Genomic DNA, 19,138 nt, shown 5'->3' on the forward strand with positions numbered 1-19,138 from the left:
AAGGGAACATGGTACAAATTAATATGACTTTGCAGTAGTCAATATCAGTAAAAAAGTAGCTGTGTTTTTTGTGACAGTGTTACAATACTAAGAGTTGTCCTTCCGGTGTACTTGTTCTTGAAAGTAAAATGCAGATCAATATATAAGTGGAAACTATAGGGAGGGTCCCGGTAGTTAAACATTCAAAAAATAAAACCGTTTAATGAAACAGTTTAGAGGCAGAAGGCAAACACCACATTCACCAGTACGGTGGTGTGTAAGCTTATTCATACTCGCACTCGGGCCTTGCCCATTCGACGAGTGCACCGATATGATCGTTAGTCGTTTTATGTTCTTGTAGCATGGTGCACAGACAGAATGTGTCCCTGGTTTGAGCTATCCTGTTTCTTTAACATGCACTAGTGTATAACACTGTCACACGAGACCCCCACTTTACGTCCCTCCCGGAAGACCATTAGTATTTGTTTAGTGGTACGGTGGAGAATCGAACATGCGACCCCTGGATTGACAGTTGGTTGTGTTACCACTAGACCACGGACGGGACACATTCACAAATACAGACACCACAAGCAGACCACACACCCATCACAATAGCTTAACCGATGAATGATGGTATACAAGCAGGTGATGGAAGAGGTAGACAGTGCTGTACACTATTTCTGTTAACCAATGAACACTCTAACTGGATCCGCTGTTTTTATATCGTGGGTGTGCTTTTGTGGTTGTAGCGGATCTCTTCCCCAGAAAGTTTTGAAAATGTGATGTTACAAAAAAGAACAAAAGCAAACGCATATAGGATACTCATATTTTTATTACCGAGAAACATATATAGGTAAGACGCTATAAATGCAAACACTTTAGACGTACATATACATGTGCGCCAAGCGCCGTTCAATAACAACGCATTTAACAAACGATATTTTCCCTTTCATTTAAGATGAGTTGCCATTTTCGCATTTTTTTATCGAAATCGTTCAAGTTTATTTTAATTTTAACACTATTTATTTATTTTCGAGACTCTGATCTCAAATTATGACCCTGATTGTTAACGATATGTAGTTATCCATTTAGGACTATGGTATGTATTGTGTATCCAAAATTGTCATTGTAAAAGTCGCTTTAACACTTTCCACACGTGTCTTTCTATTATTATACACTGAAGAACATTTTTTACACTACAATTGTTAAAGGAAACAATTAAAACTGTCAATCAATCCCGTTTAAGGTATCGGTTGGCTATTTTGTTCAGTCATCAGTGCTTCTTTTCCGTATGTGTCAAGACACTTCGAAAACACAACCTGCAAATGAAAATAATGAAATTATCTATGTCCTGTAAGGTCCTTTAGCCGAAACGGTTCTTAGCCGGAGTTGGCATCGAAATCTCTCAACAAAATCCATTCCCGCAGAGTAAATGCGGCAACAGGCGGTTGTTGACAGACTACGCAATTTATAGTTAATCTATCACTTCGTAACGAAAACTCCATTCGAGGTGTGATATACGTCCAAAAACAACGCATCGTTCTTCGACGTGCCAGACCCCTCGAATGAAATTCCCCTTTAAACAATGAATGGGTCAAAACTGTTTAGTAGTATAGACGGTGTCCGCCTGTCGCCACAAACTGTGTGGGTTCGATAACCGCCAGATTTACATTCTAATCGTCTACCTAAATATACATTTATGAATACAGTCTACCTAAATAGACATTTATGAATACAGTAATTGGGCCGTATTCATGAAGTTTCTCAAATCATTTCTTAATTATTTAATTCGATTTCCTAAGATTTTTGATGATATATTTAAAAAAGTATAAGTGTTTTAACATGCAGAATGGACCATTTGTATTATGTTTAGGGTGCGGAGTTGGCCATTTGATGCTGAGGATGCTGCATTGTCCGTTTTTTGTATGTTGAGAATGCGGAGTGGACTTTTGTAGTATGTTAAGAATGCGGAGTGGACTTTTTGTAGTATGTTAAGAATGCGGAGTGGACTTTTGTAGAATGTTAAGAATGCGGAGTGGACTTTTTGTTATATGTTAAGAATGCGGAGTGTGTCATTTGAAGTATGTTGAAAATGCGGAGTGTGCCATTTGTAGTATGTTGAGAATGCGGAGTGAACTTTTTGTTGTATGTTGAGAATGTGGAGTGTGCCATTTGTAGTATGTTAAGAATGCGGAGTGGACTTTTTGTTATATGTTGAGAATGCGGAGTGGACTTTTTGTTGTATGTTGAGAATGCGGAGTGGACTTTTGTAGTATGTTGAGAATGCGGAGTGGGCCATTTGTAGTATGTTAAGAATGCGGAGTGTGCCATTTGTAGTATGTTGAGAATGCGGAGTGTGCCATTTGTAGTATGTTAAGAATGCGGGGTGTGCCATTTGTAGTATGTTTAGAATGCGAATTGTGCCATTTGTAGTATGTTGAGAATGCGGAGTGTGCCATTTGTAGTATGTTGAGAATGCGGAGTGGACTTTTTGTTGTATGTTGAGAATGTGGAGTGTGCCATTTGTAGTATGTTAAGAATGCGGAGTGTGCCATTTGAAGTATGTTTAGAATGCGGATTGTGCCATTTGTAGTATGTTTAGAATGCGGAGTGTGCCATTTGTAGTATGTTGAGAATGCGGAGTGTGCATTTGTAGTATGTTTAGAATGCGGAGTGTGCCATTTGTAGTATGTTGAGAATGCGGAGTGGGCCATTTGTAGTATGTTGAGAATGCGGATTGTGCCATTTGTAGTATGTTTAAAATGCGGAGTGTGCCATTTGTAGTATGTTGAGAATGCGGAGTGTGCCATTTGTAGTATGTTGAGAATGCGGAGTGTGCCATTTGTAGTATGTTGAGAATGCGGAGTGGGCCATTTGTAGTATGTTGAGAATGCGGAGTGTGCCATTTGTAGTATATTGAGAATGCGGAGTGTGCCATTTGTAGTATGTTGAGAATGCGGAGTGTGCCATTTGTAGTATGTTGAGAATGCGGAGTGTGCCATTTGTAGTATGTTGAGAATGCGGAGTGTGCCATTTGTAGTATGTTTAGAATGCGGAGTGTGCCATTTGTTGTATGTTGAGAATGCGGAGTGTGCCATTTGTAGTATGTTGAGAATGCGGATTGTGCCATTTGTAGTATGTTTAGAATGCGGAGTGTGCCATTTGTAGTATGTTGAGAATGCGGAGTGTGCCATTTGTAGTATGTTGAGAATGCAAAATGTAATCTAGTGAATGGAACTTGGGTAGTTTGTCAATACTATATGTTCTTATTAAGTAAATCAATCTAGGGGTCTTATAGGCCATAGAGAGCGTATGTATATCTATTGTTTGTCTTACCACCTTAAAAACTGAAAAATAAAATGACCTCACCTCAGCTACTGAGCCCACGAAGCCATTTCCCATCGATTCTCCGGCAGGATTCAGACAGGGTCCATACCTCAGAGGTCCAACACCAGCAATTATCTTGCCTAAAATATCGAAGATCAAATCTGACGTTTCATAATCCATACTCCATTCGGAAATAGTTGAAAGTGTATGTACATGCTAAAATACTTTGTGAAAATAACAATCACGTGTTTTTCTTTATATTTGGTGTGATCAGTGAAGTTACGAAGTAAACTTTCAGTAAAGTTTTAACATAATTGATTTATTAAGCCTTGAAACAAAACGAACTAAATAAATTTTAGAAGTCAATTTATCTGATCACCCCTAGTAAAAATGGTTGATATTTACAAATGAAAACACTGTTTTCAGAAATAAAGAAACACTTTCATCATACCTCTAAGAGAGTCGAAGGCCTTTCCTGCTTGGCCACCCGGACCAGTGGCAGAAACTGTATCAAGTGTAGACATGATATTTGATCCGTCGAAGATGGTTTTGATAGTATTCCAACCGTTAGGCTGCAATAAAATGTGCCATATGACATTATGATTAAAATAGAGTGGCATTCGAATGTAAATAAAAAAAATCACACTTATTTTACCTTTTATAGTTTTTTTTCTAAAAAGTACGAAAATTAAAAATACCCCCCCCCCATTTATACGTATCATCAAAATATGATAATGTACTTTTCCTAAAATCAGTAGATCAATCGATGTTTGTCATTAATGGAATAACATCAAGGACACTACTTAAAGCTGCACTCTCACAGATTTACCATTTTTACAACTTTTTGTTTATTTTTTGTCACGTAAAGAGCAAATTTTTGTGTAAATATCTACACACCAATGATAATAGATTGCTGAAAAAAGATCAGATCGCAGATTTTCATATTTCCGTTCGAAAATTAATGTTTTATGGCTTAAAGCGTTACATACGGTTTAAGAAACATGCATAAAACATCAATTTTTGAACTTATGTATAAAAATCTGCGATCTGTTTTTGTCAGCAGTCTTATATAACTGGTTTCCATGAATTTCGCATAAATTAACTCGTTTCAAGACAAAAAAGTTGTCAAAACGTTCAATCTGTGAGAGTGCAGCTCTAAAACTAAATTAACCCCAACATTAGTATGCTAGTAGTGCAGGTTTTTACTTGACAATACATACTAAGCATAAAAACAACCTGCCGAACAAAATCTAACATTACATGAACATATCAATTTACATTGTATGGCAATGTTTGCACGACTCGGTTAACATTTGAGACCGCCTGGACTTCTATCGTATTTGTCGTAGGGTCAAGAAGGATTGCAAACGATGGACCGGCTCCACTTATGGAATCGCAGTTTGACACAAGAATTCTTTTCTCATTTCCGACATTGAGTGCTGCTGCAAAAAGGAAGAAAAGACACATGTTTATTTTCTATGTTTTTCCAGTTTTCATTTTTACTAGCCCAATTTATACATGTTGTATTACACAATAAAAACTACATGATCATTTCCACTAGTCAAACATTCAACATAAACGCGGTGGTGGGGTGAGAGTGGTCAAGTGGTAAAGGGTCCACATCCACCTGTGGGTCCGATTCCCACCAGGGGTACTTTCTCATGGCCTTTCAAAAGGACACAGTACTGGTTTCTGCCCAGGAAACTGACTCGAGGGTGATCTTATAAGCTATCAACTTTCGTCACAATCGATCTTATATAAATTAGTATAAACCAAACGCGGGTTAGAGTTAAGGGCCAAAATGACGCTAAACGAGGTACACACACGTACACTCACCACGACTAGACAACACTCATATAGATTATCAATAAAAGGATGCGATTTCCGCGTGAACGGTCAATGAAACACAAGTTCAATAGTTTAAGTACTGTATCGGATACAGCCCGGATGAAAACATCTGTGAAAGCTTTACGTATTTAAGTATGTTATTGCATTTATCCAATTGACTTTCTTCAACTTGACACCATTAATTAAAAGTTCATCTTGATTATCTTTAGATTAAACTTATCAAAACTATCTATTTCAAGGAGTCCATACAAAATTCTAACCGGAACAAAAATATCAAACCTAGCCTGATGCTGGCAAAAGGGACGTACGATTGTTGGAGAGATTGCGACGTTAATGAAAGGCATATTAAGGTAATCTATACGACCAGCGCAAAATGAAAGGCATGTTAAGGTAATCTATACGACCAGCGCAAAATGAAAGGCATGTTAAGGTAATCTATACGACCAGCGCAAAATGAAAGGCATGTTAAGGTAATCTATACGACTAGCGCAAAATGAAAGGCATGTTAAGGTAATCTATACGACCAGCGCAAAATGAAAGGCATGTTAAGGTAATCTATACGACCAGCGCAAAATGAAAGGCATGTTAAGGTAATCAATACGACCAGCGCAAAATGAAAGGCATGTTAAGGTCATCAATACGACCAGCGCAAAATGAAAGGCATGTTAAGGTAATCTATACGACCAGCGCAAAATGAAAGGCATGTTAAGGTTATCTATACGACCAGCGCAAAATGAAAGGCATGTTAAGGTAATCTATACGACCAGCGCAAAATGAAACTTAAGGTATGTTAGGATAATTTAGACAAATAGCGCAAAACAAAAAGGATACTAGGGCTGTTAATACTACCAAAATAGAAGGTATTCTAGGATAATTATAGCGACCAGCGCAAAATAAAAACGTATGAAAGGATAATTATAACGAAGAACATGAAAGAAGTAAAAACACGAATAGCGCAGAAAGAACGGTATGCAAGGAAAACTATTACAAGTAGCTCAAAAGGAATGGTATACCAGAATAAATAATACGAACAGCATTAAACACACAAGGTACCACTTACGCTGGAAAGTAATCTCTGATCGAAGCTCAGGGAATTCGCTGTGGTCATATCGCCAGACCTCCATCCCGTTATTCCCTTCAAAATTGGCGTACGATATATTTGCGGTTCTTATCTTCTCCAGAGCGCCGACAGGTGAGATCCATCCGTCGCCATAATTCTGTACACCATATTTGTTTTGGACGTCGTCAAATGTGACATCGACCTCTTTTTTGCATGCTGCAAAACATATCCGAAATAAATGGAAATAAGTGATACAGCGGAAGTTTAGGCGGTATTGGAAACTATTGTTTAATAAATTTAATGGAGATTGGATGGGACTTCCCTGCTTAGAAAAAATAACACTGTTAGGATAACAAGACACGTTTTGTTAATAAGTATTTGTTAATGAAAGGCTGTTTTCAGCATCATAAGATAGAAAGGATCTTAAGTATATAAGTTTAAGATGTTCCTTTTTTAATCCATGTTTTTCATATTTTCATAGTCAAATTAGCAGTAAAGTCTTAGTTTACTAAATAATATATATATATATATATATATATATATATATATATATATATATATTAGCATTTAATTGCTATTATGACTGAACATGAGTTTTGCAATTTTGCAATATGTCAGGGCCAAAAAACTTCGTTATTTGCGAATTAAACACCTGGTCACCCGCCATCTCAATGATGGCTCGAAAACCTAAAACTGATTATATACTAGAACATTAATTTAATGATTAAAACATACTCTTCTCCATTGAACGTCCTACACAGCCGCATATTTCTTCACTAAACGTTGTTGCCGGGGCACAGGGTCGAATAAGGGAATTCTGGGGATCGTAATACTGCGACACATTTCCCTCAACGGGCTTAAATCGGCACTCTGAAATTTAGGTTTAAAGCTGCACTCTCACAGATATACCATTTTTGCATCTTTTTTTTATTTTTTTGTCCTGGAAAGAGTATTTTTTTGCGTAAATTTCTGCAAACCAATGATAGAAGATTGCTGACAAAAGATCAGATCGCAGATTTTCATATTTCCGTTCGAAAATTAATGTTTTATGGCTTAAACCGTTACTTACGGTTTAAGAAAAATGCATAAAACATCAATTTGTGAACTTAAATGTAGACATCAGCGATCTAATGTTTGTCAGCAGTCTTACATAACTGGTTTCCATGGATTTTCGCTAAAATTGGCTCGTTCCAAGACAATATTTTTTTAAAAAGATGAACGTTCAATATATGAGAGTGCAGCTTTAACTGTCCAAGTTCAAAGTAATTGAAGAAAAACTAAAGCCAGATTAAACAAGAAAAAATGATGCATAGCATCGGCGCGATAAAAAAAGAGAAAAATCATGCATGTAAAAACGTTGTTTTTTACTTCAACGATAACATGTTACGTATAGATATACTCGAAAGACAGTATTGTTGATAAAACTGTAACGCGTGTATTTTTTGTGGACACACATAACTGTTATGAGTAAATAGTAAGGGATAAAATACTATGAATTATGAGGGAATAATAATCCGGAATTTATTCGTTCGAATAACATTTGCAAAACATACAATTACGCTTAATATTAGTTTTTCAAAATCTTTTTCGTTGCTCGTCAAGGGAGGCTACTGCGTAGGAGATTGAAAAACATACAGGAAATAGTTTTAGTACCGTGTCACCTTCATCTATTCGGGGACAAGTCTGTATTAATTAAAAACAATATTTAAAAAAAAACACCCCAACATTTTCAAGGCCGTTATAATTTAAGACTTCGTTATCAATTAAAGTATAGATTTGTATTACTATTGCCTGATTTTTGTCTACAACGATATCGGTAACATGCACTGTAGCATAATCGAAGTGAAATTCACTTACTTTCCTTGTACGTTTGAGGGCACACTTCGTAATTACATGGGTCCATAGGGTCGTCAATTTTGTCGCAGTCTCCAGTCTCAATGTTGTACCTGTATTCAGGCAGACAGCAGTATGCATCGTCATAACCCTTATCGTTACACTTCATATATGTTCGGCAGTTGCCATCGGTCAGTGAGTAGGACGTTACTGCTTTTCCTCCGACCATCTTTCCACATGGGTCTGTAAAAACAAGGTAAACATCAGGTTACTATCGATGCCCTTTCTAAGACGGTAACCAAACATTTATTCTTATGCAAATGCCAGAGGCGCCGATATGGCTTGAGGGCAGGAGAGGCGTCCCCCCCCCCCCCCCAATATTTCACTTATTGCCAATGTGTTAAAGTGCTTTCGCCTGTGTCCATGGAATCGACTGTGACGGGGTATTGGGCAATTTACGACATGTTCACCGATATACATCGGTCACCAAAGCTTATTGGAGTAAAGTATAACACAGTACGTGCAAACTGTAGACGACTAATATTTTTTTATAACATTAGACCATGCAGTTTTGTGTCATATTTTCTCAATATTTCACTTAAAGCTGCACTCTCACAGATATACCAATTTTACAACTTTTTTTTATTTTTTGTCTTGTAAATATCTGCAAACCAATGTTTGACAAAAAATCAGATCGTACATTTTCATATTTCCATTCGAAAATTAATGTTTTATGGCTTAAACCGTTACTAACGGTTAAAGAAAAATGCACAAAGATCAATTTTTGAACTTAAATATAAAAGTCTGCGATATAATCTTTTGTCAGCAATCTTATATAACTGGTTTCAATGGATTTTCGCAAAAATTGGCTCGTTCCAAGACAAAAAATAAAAAAAAGTTGCCAAAACGTTTAATCTGTGAGAGTGCAGCTTTAATAAACATGTCGGAGCAAAATAAACCCCGAAAATTTAATTTCCCAATGTGTTCTTTAGGAATATATGTATATGTATTATTTTAATGTAGTCAAATATGAGTCCTGAAATGTGTTGAAATGCGTTTGAAGCATCGTGATTTAAGAATAACCCGCACAACTCCCGCCTTCCCTAAACAAAATTCATTCCGGCGTCTCTGAATGCTATATGTCTTTGGTGTTTTGTGAGATTCTGTGTGTGTCGACCCATTGCCTCTCAAGGGGGTTATCGGTAATTGTTTGGCTACTTGGGTTATTCCTGTAGTTCCCAGTGTGTAACTGTCCCCTCGCTATGTTCCTAGTGACAGTCCCCTCGTTATTTTCTTTATGACTGCCCCCTCGTTATATTCCTAGTAACAGTCCCCTCGCTATGTTCTTATTGACTACCACCCTCGGTATGTTTTTAATGACTGCCCCTCGCTATGTTCCTAATGACTGTCCCCTCGCTATGTTCTAAATGACTGCCCCCTCGCTAGGTTCCTAATGACAGTTTCCTCGTTTTGATCCTAATGACTGCCCCCTCGTTATGTTCCTTATGACAGACCCCTCGCTATGTTTGTAATGATTGCCCCCTCGCTATGATCCTAATGACTGACCCCTCGCTACATTAATATTAATTAATATGTTCTAAAAGACAGTCCCATCGCTATGTTCTTTATGACTGTCCCCTCGCTATGTGCTTAATGACTGCCCCCTCGCTATGTTCTTAATGACTGCCCCATCGTTATGTTCATAATGACTGCCCCCTCGTTATGTTCCTAATGACGGCCCCCTCGCTATGTTCGTAATGACTGTCCCCTCGCTATGTTCCTAATGACTGCTCCCTCGTTATGTTCTTAATGACTGCCCCCTCGTAATGTTCCTAATGACGGCCCCCTCGCTATGTTCGTAATGACAGTCCCCTCGCTATGTTCCTAATGACTGTCCCCTCTCTATGTTCTTAATGACAGTCTCCTCGTTATGTTCTTAATGACAGTCCCCTCGCTATGTTCTTAATGACAGTTCCCTCGCTATGTTCTCAATGACAGTCCCCTCATTATGTTCTTAATGACTGTGCCCTCGCTATGTTCTTAATGACTCGCTATGTTCTTAATGACAGTCCCCTCGCTATTTTCCTAATGACTGCCCCCTCGCTATGTTCTGAATGACTGCCCCCTCGCTATGTTCCTAATGACAGTCCCCTCGCTATGTTCTTAATGACAGTCCCCTTGCTATGTTCTTAATGACTGCCTCCTCGCTAATGGCTGCCCCCTCGCTAAGTTCCTAATGACTGCCCCCTCGCTAGGTTCCTAATGCATGTCTGTTCTTACTTGATTCGTACTCCGGCGGACACGTGTCTGTGCAGGTGGTGGAAACAGAGCACACGCCAAGTTCATAGTCGTAAGCCTGTCCTCTAGGGCAACACATTGGACGGGGGTGGCCAAATTGACAATCTCTGTAGGTCAGGCAGTTTCCATCATAGAATGGCTCGGTCAATGCCCCGGGAACTTCGCAACCGCCTGTAACAGTATATAAATGGGTGTCATTCATTTGGGATAAGAACATTTCTATAAATATTTTTGAAGTTGCCACATGATTATTATTGAATACCACCTAACCGTTACCTAAAAGAGACTTTGATAAGGTACCTGTTTTACGGATTTTAATATAAAAAAAAACAATTAAAAAAATGACTTAAACACTACCCAACACAGCTAAAACCAAAATATTGTGGTGACGATTTTAATTATACAATGACTTGCTGATCATAATTATATAGTTTCTCATAAAATCACTAAGAATTAAATATAACAATATGAGTCAGAAGAAGTTATAAACATAAAAGCAAAACAACAAAAAATATCCCACCTATTTCGAGCGGACATAATTGTTTGCACTCTTCATTTACATCCCATTCACATTGGAGCGTCTGCGCGTTGAAGCGTTTTCCGGCATCGCAGCACATTGGCGTTGTAACTCCATTAACGCACTGCCAGAACGTACGGCAGTTTCTTTTATCGTCGTCAGGATAGACAGAAAGACTTGTGTTGGAGCAAGGATCTACAAATATAATTATGTTCATTTTGATTTCATAATTTTCAAAACTAATGGCTTTGCTAAAGACGGAAACATCCACAAACAAAATGGCGTTGATAGAGTCACAATCATCTACAAACTTCAATCCATTGACGAGGACGATAGCAGCTACAAAATTAATGATGTTGATTGGAGCGCAAACATCTTCAAAGATAAAACAGTCGATAGTATAACGGCTTCATACCTTTTTCTGGCTGTCAACACTTTTTTCTTTCAATTTTAAACAAATACTGTTGATGGCGTAGTAATATATTTGATATTGACCACAAACATATTCCCAGCGATAGTATTCATTTCACGGTAGTGCTCAGTAATATAACAAAAACGCACCCATACTTCCATCCTTTCGCACACATTCATGAAATGAATATAATGATGTTGATAGTGACCCCAACTTGTATATGCAAACAATAAATGATGAAGGCGAAAGTATCTTCACAAAGTTGATGTGCTGACTAGTCGCATTGATCTGCCAAATGAATAAGTTGATAATAAATGGCGTTTACTTTCGAAGACTTAGTATAGGTACAGGATAAAACAAAACAAGTCCATACCTTTAGGACAAACGTATCCTCGGGTCAAGAGGTCTTCAACACGTTCGCAAGTCCACAAGTTACTGTTGCTCCAGTAGGACCCGAAGGCACAACGCATTCTCCAGGCAACGTACGATCCAAGGGCTGTTCTCTGACAAACTATGTATTTTTTGCAATCATCTTCGAATGGGAAGAAGCAGATTTGCAGGTTGCAACCTTGGCAGAAGGCTGTAAAATAACATCACGTAAGGGAGGTTGAACATTTGAAAATAACACAAAGACATTCATGCATAGCAACTCTGGCAGAAGGTTGTTCGAGGACAACACAGTATGTATTGGGATATAAATATTAATACAAAGTCTTGATAAAAGTTATGATTTACTATCTAACAGATTAGTTACAATGTTATGATGCGAGGCATTTAAAAGTACATGTCTTACCATGATGTTATGCGACAAAACGCATCAAATGTACGTTAGTGTGTATTTTAATGCTGCACTCTCACAGATTTACCGTTTTGACAACTTTTTTTTATTTTTTGTCTTAGAATGAGCCCATTGTTGCGTATATATCTGCAAACCAGTGATATAAGATTGCTGACAAAATATCAGATCGCATTTTTTCAAATTTCCGTTCGAAAATTAATGTTTTATGGTTAAAAAAATACATCATTTTTTTTAACTTAAATGTGAAAATATGCGATCTAATTTTTTGTCAGCAGTCTTATATGACTGGTTTCCATGCATTTTCGCATAAACTGGCTCGTTCCAAGACGAAACATAAAAAAGATGTCAAAACGTTAAATCTGTGAGAGTGCAGCTTTAATACATGTAATCAATATTGTATATTAAAAACATATTTTATGTTGTATGTTTTCTCCACTCCAAAACAACATTGATAGTTTCTAAAAGTTTTAATAGGAAACCTACCTGGATCAATTCGTGCCTTCATCCACTCAGTTCCAACAGAGCCTGGGGTTCTATCCCAACCTTGAAGATCAAGATACATAAAAGTATATACGATATGTAATACAATGCTACATACGTCGTTTGATATCATGAGTTCGACTTTAAGTGGTTTATTTACTATAAACTATCATACATACGGTGTTTTAGAAAACATAATGCAAATTCCAGAAAAACCACAACATAATACTGAATCACCTGCATCAATGACGGAAACTCCTCCAACAGGCTTGTCAAGTACTCTAGTGCCTCCACCTGCACCTCCTCCCATTCCTCCTGAACCGCCACCCATTCCTCCTGAACCGCCTCCCATTCCTCCTGAACCGCCACCAATTCCTCCTGAACCGCCACCAATTCCTCCTGCACCGCCTCCCATTCCTCCTGAACCGCCACCAATTCCTCCTGCACCGCCTCCCATTCCTCCTGAACCGCCACCAATTCCTCCTGCACCTCCACCCATTCCTCCTGAATCGCCACCCATTCCTCCTGCACCGCCTCCTATTCCTCCTGAACCGCCTCCCATTCCCCCAGCATCCCCTCCCATTCCACCTGCACCTCCGTCCATTCCACCGGCGCCACCGTCCACTCCACCCGTGCCTCCGCCAGTTACGCCTGCACCGCCACCCATTCCACCTGCACCTCCGTCCATTCCACCGGCACCAACACCCATTCCACCTACACCACCATCCACTCCACCGGCACCACCATCTACTCCTCCGGCTCCTGCATCCACTCCACCGGCTCCTGCATCCACTCCACCGGTTCCTGCATCCACTCCACCGGCACCACCATCCATTCCACCGGCTCCTGCATCCACTCCACCGGCTCCTGTATCCACTCCACCGGCTCCTGCATCCACTCCACCGGCTCCTGCATCCACTCCACCGGCTCCTGCATCCACTCCACCGGCACCACCATCCATTCCACCGGCACCACCATCCACTCCACCTGCACCACCATCCACTCCACCGGCACCACCATCCACCCCACCGGCTCCTGCGTCCACTCCACCGGCACCACCATCCACTCCACCGGCTCCTGCATCCACTCCCCCGACTCCTGCATCCACTCCCCCGGCTCCTGCATCCACTCCCCCGGCTCCTGCATCCACTCCCCCGGCTCCTGCATCCAATCCCCCGGCTCCTGCATCCACTCCACCGGCTCCTGCATCCACTCCACCGGCACCACCATCCACGCCACCTGCGTCACCGCCAGTTACGCCTGCACCGCCATCCATTCCACCGGCACCACCGTCCATTCCACCGGCACCACCGCCAATATCACCTGGACCAACGCCTACTCCAGCTGAACCACCGTCCATTCCTCCGGAGGATCCACTCATATCACCGGCACCGCCAGGAGGGCTACCACCTGCATCTCCGCCACTATTTGCACCAACACCTTCTGCCCCTCCAGCACCTCCAGCACCAGGTCCTAGATCAATCAGAACAACACACATGGAAACCAAGCAAGCAATTAATGAATGAACTTACCTATTAGTGAAATTGATAGGTATCTGATGAACAATTAAGCTTGTCATTTAATCAAACCGTTAATGATCAAGTTTATGTTGATGCTTATCTTTTGTATTACTGGAAACGGTATCGCTTGTCGATTACAGTATGCAAACTAAGTTTGGTATACATTATATGACCACCCTAATATACACTATAAGACCACCCTAGTATACACTATATGACCACCCTAGTATACACTATATGACCACCCTAGTATACACTATATGACCACCCTAGTATACACTATATGACCACCCTAGTATACACTATATGACCACCCTAATATACACTATTTGACCACCCTAATATACACTATATGACCACCCTAGTATACACTATATATCCACCATAGTATACACTATATGACCACCCTAGTGCACACTATATGACCACCATAGTGCACACTATATGACCACCCAAGTATACACTATGACCACCCTAGTATACACTATATAACAAACCTAGTGCACACTAAATGACCACCCTAGTGCACACTATATGACCACCCTAGTATACACTATATACCCACTCTAGTGCACACTATATGACCACCCTAATATACTCTTTATGACCACCCTAGTATACACTATATAACCACCCTAGTGCACACTATATGACCACCCTAGTATACACTATATAACCAACCTAGTGCACACTAAATGACCACCCTAGTGCACACTATATGACCACCCTAGTGCACACTAAATAACCAACCTAGTGCACACTATATGACCACCCTAGTGCACACTATATGACCACCCTAGTATACACTATATGACCACCCTAGTATACACTATATGACCACCCTAGTATACACTATATGACCACCCTAGTATACACTATATGACCACCCTAGTATACACTATATGACCACCCTAATATACACTATATGACCACCCTAGTGCACACTATATGACCACCCTAGTATACACTATATAACCATCCTAGTGCACACTAAATGACCACCCTAGTATACACTATATAACCAACCTAGTGCACACTAAATGACCACCCTAGTGCACACTATATGACCACCCTAGTATACACTATATGACCACCCTAGTATACACTATATGACCACTTTAATATACACTATATGACCACCCTAGTGCACACTATATATCCACCCTAGTATACACTATATGACCACCTTAGTATACACTATATGACCACCCTAGTATACACTATATGACCACCTTAGTATACACTATATGACCACCTTAGTATACACTATATGACCACCCTAGTATACACTATATGACCACCTTAGTATACACTATATGACCACCCAAGTGCACACTATATGACCACCCTAGTATACACTATATAACCACCCTAGTATACACTATATGACCACCCTAGTATACACTATATGACCACCCTAGTATACACTATATGACCACCCTAGTATACACTATATGACCACTCTAATATACACTATATGACCACCCTAGTATACACTATATGACCACCCTAGTATACACTATATGACCACCCTAGTATACACTATATGACCACCCTAGTGCACACTATATGACCACCCTAGTATACACTATATGACCACCCTAGTATACACTATATGACCACCCTAGTATACACTATATGACCACCCTAGTATACACTATATGACCACCCTAGTGCACACTATATGACCACCCTAGTATACACTATATGACCACCCTAGTGCACACTATATGACCACCCTAGTATACACTATATATCCACCCTAGTATACACTATATGACCACCCTAGTGCATACTATATGACCACCCTAGTGCACACTATATGACCACCCTAATATACACTATATATCCACCCTAGTATACACTATATGACCACCCTAGTGTATACTATATGACCACCCTAGTGCACACTATATGACCACCCTAGTATACACTATATATCCACCCGAGTATACACTATATGACCACCCTAGTGCACACTTTATGACCACCCTAGTATACACTATATGACCACCCTAATATACACTATATGACCACCCTAATATACACTATATGACCACCCTAATATACACTATATGACCACCTTAGTATACACTATATGACCACCCTAGTATACACTATATGACCACCCTAGTATACACTATATGACCACCTTAGTATACACTATATGACCACCCTAGTATACACTATATATCCACCCTAGTATACACTATATGACCACCCTAGTGCATACGATATGACCACCCTAGTGCACACTATATGACCACCCTAGTATACACTATATGACCACCCTAGTGCACACTATATGACCACCCTAGTATACACTATATATCCACCCTAGTATACACTATATATCCACCCTAGTATACACTATATGACCACCCTAGTATACACTATATGACCACCCTAATATACACTATATGACCAACCTAATATACACTATATATCCACCTTAGTATACACTATATGACCACCCTAGTATACACTATATGACCACCCTAATATACACTATATGACCACCTTAATATACACTATATGACCACCCTAGTATACACTATATGACCACCCTAATATACACTTTATGACCACCCTAATATACACTTTATGACCACCCTAGTATACACTATATGACCACTAGTGCATACTATATGACCACCCTAGTGCACACTATATGACCACCCTAGTATACACTATATGACCACCCTAGTATACACCCTAATATACACTATATGACCACCCTAATATACACTATATGACCACCCTAATATACACTATATGACCACCCTAGTGCACACTATATGGCCACCCTAGTGCACACTATATGACCACCATAGTATAATTATATGACCACCCTAGTATACACTATATGACCACCCTAGTATACACTATATAACCACCCTAGTATACACTATATGACCACCCTAGTATAATTATATGACCACCCTAGTATACACTATATGACCACCCTAGTATACACTATATAACCACCCTAGTATACACTATATGACCACCCTAGTATACAATATATGACCACCCTAGTGCACACTATATATCGACCCTAGTATACACTATATATCCAACCTAGTATACACTATATGACCACCCTAGTGCACACTATATGACCACCCTAGTATACACTATATATCCACCCTAGTATACACTATATGACCACCTTAGTGCACACTATATGACCACCCTAGTATACACTATATATCCACCCTAATATACACTATATGACCACCATAGTATACACTATATGACCACCCTAGTATACACTATATAACCAACCTAGTGCACACTATATGACCACCATAGTGCACACTATATGACCACCCTAGTATACACTATATGACCACCCTAGTATACACTATATGACCACCATAGTATACACTATATGACCACCCTAGTGCACACTATATGACCACCCTAGTGCACACTATATGACCACCCTAGTATACACTATATGACCACCCTAGTATACACTATATGAACACCCTAGTGCACACTAAATGACCACCCTAGTATACACCATATGACCACCCTAGTATACACTATATATCCAACCTAGTGCACACTATATGACCACCATAGTATACACTATATGACCACCCTAGTATACACTATATAACCACCCTAGTATACACTATATGACCACCCTAGTATACACTATATATCCACCCTAGTATACACTATATGACCACCCTAGTATACACTATATGACCACCCTAATATACTCTATATGAACACCCTAGTATACACTATATATCCACCCTAGTATACACTATATGACCACCATAGTATACACTATATGACCACCGTAGTATACACCATATGACCACCCTAGTATACACTATATGACCACCCTAGTGCACACTATATGACCACCCTAGTATACACTATATGACCACCATAGTATACACTATATATCTAACCTAGTGCACACTATATGACCACCATAGTATACACTATATGACCACCCTAGTATACACTATATGACCACCCTAGTGCACACTATATGACCACCATAGTATACACTATATAACCACCCTAGTGCACACTATATGACCACCATAGTATACACTATATAACCACCCTAGTGCACACTATATGACCACCATAGTATACACTATATGACCACCCTAGTGCACACTATATGACCACCATAGTATACACTATATGACCACCCTAGTATACACTATATAACCAACGTAGTGCATACTATATGACCACCATAGTATACACTATATAACCACCCTAGTGCACACTATATGACCACCATAGTATACACTATATGACCACCCTAGTGCACACTATATGACCACCATAGTATACACTATATAACCAACCTAGTGCACACTATATGACCACCATAGTATACACTATATAACCACCCTAGTGCACACTATATGACCACCATAGTATACACTATATGACCACCCTAGTATACACTATATGACCACCCTAGTGCACACTATATGACCACCCTAGTATACACTATATGACCACCCTAGTGCACACTATATGACCACCCTAGTATACACTATATGACCACCATAGTATACACTATATGGCCACCCTAGTGCACACTATATGACCACCATAGTATACACTATATATCCACCCTTGTATACACTATATGACCACCCTAGTGCACACTATATGACCACCCTAGTATACACTATATGACCACCCTAGTGCACACTATACGACCACCCTAATATACACTATATGACCACCCTAATATACACTATATGACCACCCTAATATACACTATATGACCACCCTAGTATACACTATATGACCACCCTAATATACACTATATGACCACCCTAGTATACACTATATGACCACCCTAATATACACCATATGACCACCCTAGTATACACTATATGACCACCCTAGTATACACTATATGACCACCCTAGTATACACTATATATCCACCCTAGTATACACTATATATCCACCCTAGTATACACTATATATCCACCCTAGTATACACTATATGACCACCCTAGTATACACTATATATCCACCCTAGTATACACTATATATCCACCCTAGTA

General features: G+C 39.5%; 1 protein-coding gene across 1 annotated transcript in view; it reads right to left on the reverse strand.

Moving 5' to 3' along the window:
• Positions 1-793: 793 nt before the first annotated feature.
• LOC128228272 (uncharacterized) overlaps positions 794-19,138 on the reverse strand; it is a 36,676-nt gene continuing 18,331 nt past the window's right edge. The window contains exons 14-25 of the mRNA XM_052939478.1: positions 12,791-14,026; positions 12,557-12,616; positions 11,648-11,854; positions 10,866-11,057; positions 10,328-10,516; positions 8,072-8,290; positions 6,950-7,084; positions 6,215-6,430; positions 4,585-4,748; positions 3,758-3,878; positions 3,349-3,446; positions 794-1,298 (exon numbers count right to left, since the gene is read on the reverse strand). Of these exons, the coding sequence (XP_052795438.1) occupies positions 1,221-1,298; positions 3,349-3,446; positions 3,758-3,878; positions 4,585-4,748; positions 6,215-6,430; positions 6,950-7,084; positions 8,072-8,290; positions 10,328-10,516; positions 10,866-11,057; positions 11,648-11,854; positions 12,557-12,616; positions 12,791-14,026 (2,915 nt within the window). The 3' untranslated portion in view covers positions 794-1,220. The remainder of the gene's footprint in view (positions 1,299-3,348; positions 3,447-3,757; positions 3,879-4,584; positions 4,749-6,214; positions 6,431-6,949; positions 7,085-8,071; positions 8,291-10,327; positions 10,517-10,865; positions 11,058-11,647; positions 11,855-12,556; positions 12,617-12,790; positions 14,027-19,138) is intronic.

This window comes from Mya arenaria, chromosome 1, assembly GCF_026914265.1.
Source record: "Mya arenaria isolate MELC-2E11 chromosome 1, ASM2691426v1".
NCBI classification, from domain to species: Eukaryota; Metazoa; Mollusca; class Bivalvia; order Myida; family Myidae; genus Mya; species Mya arenaria.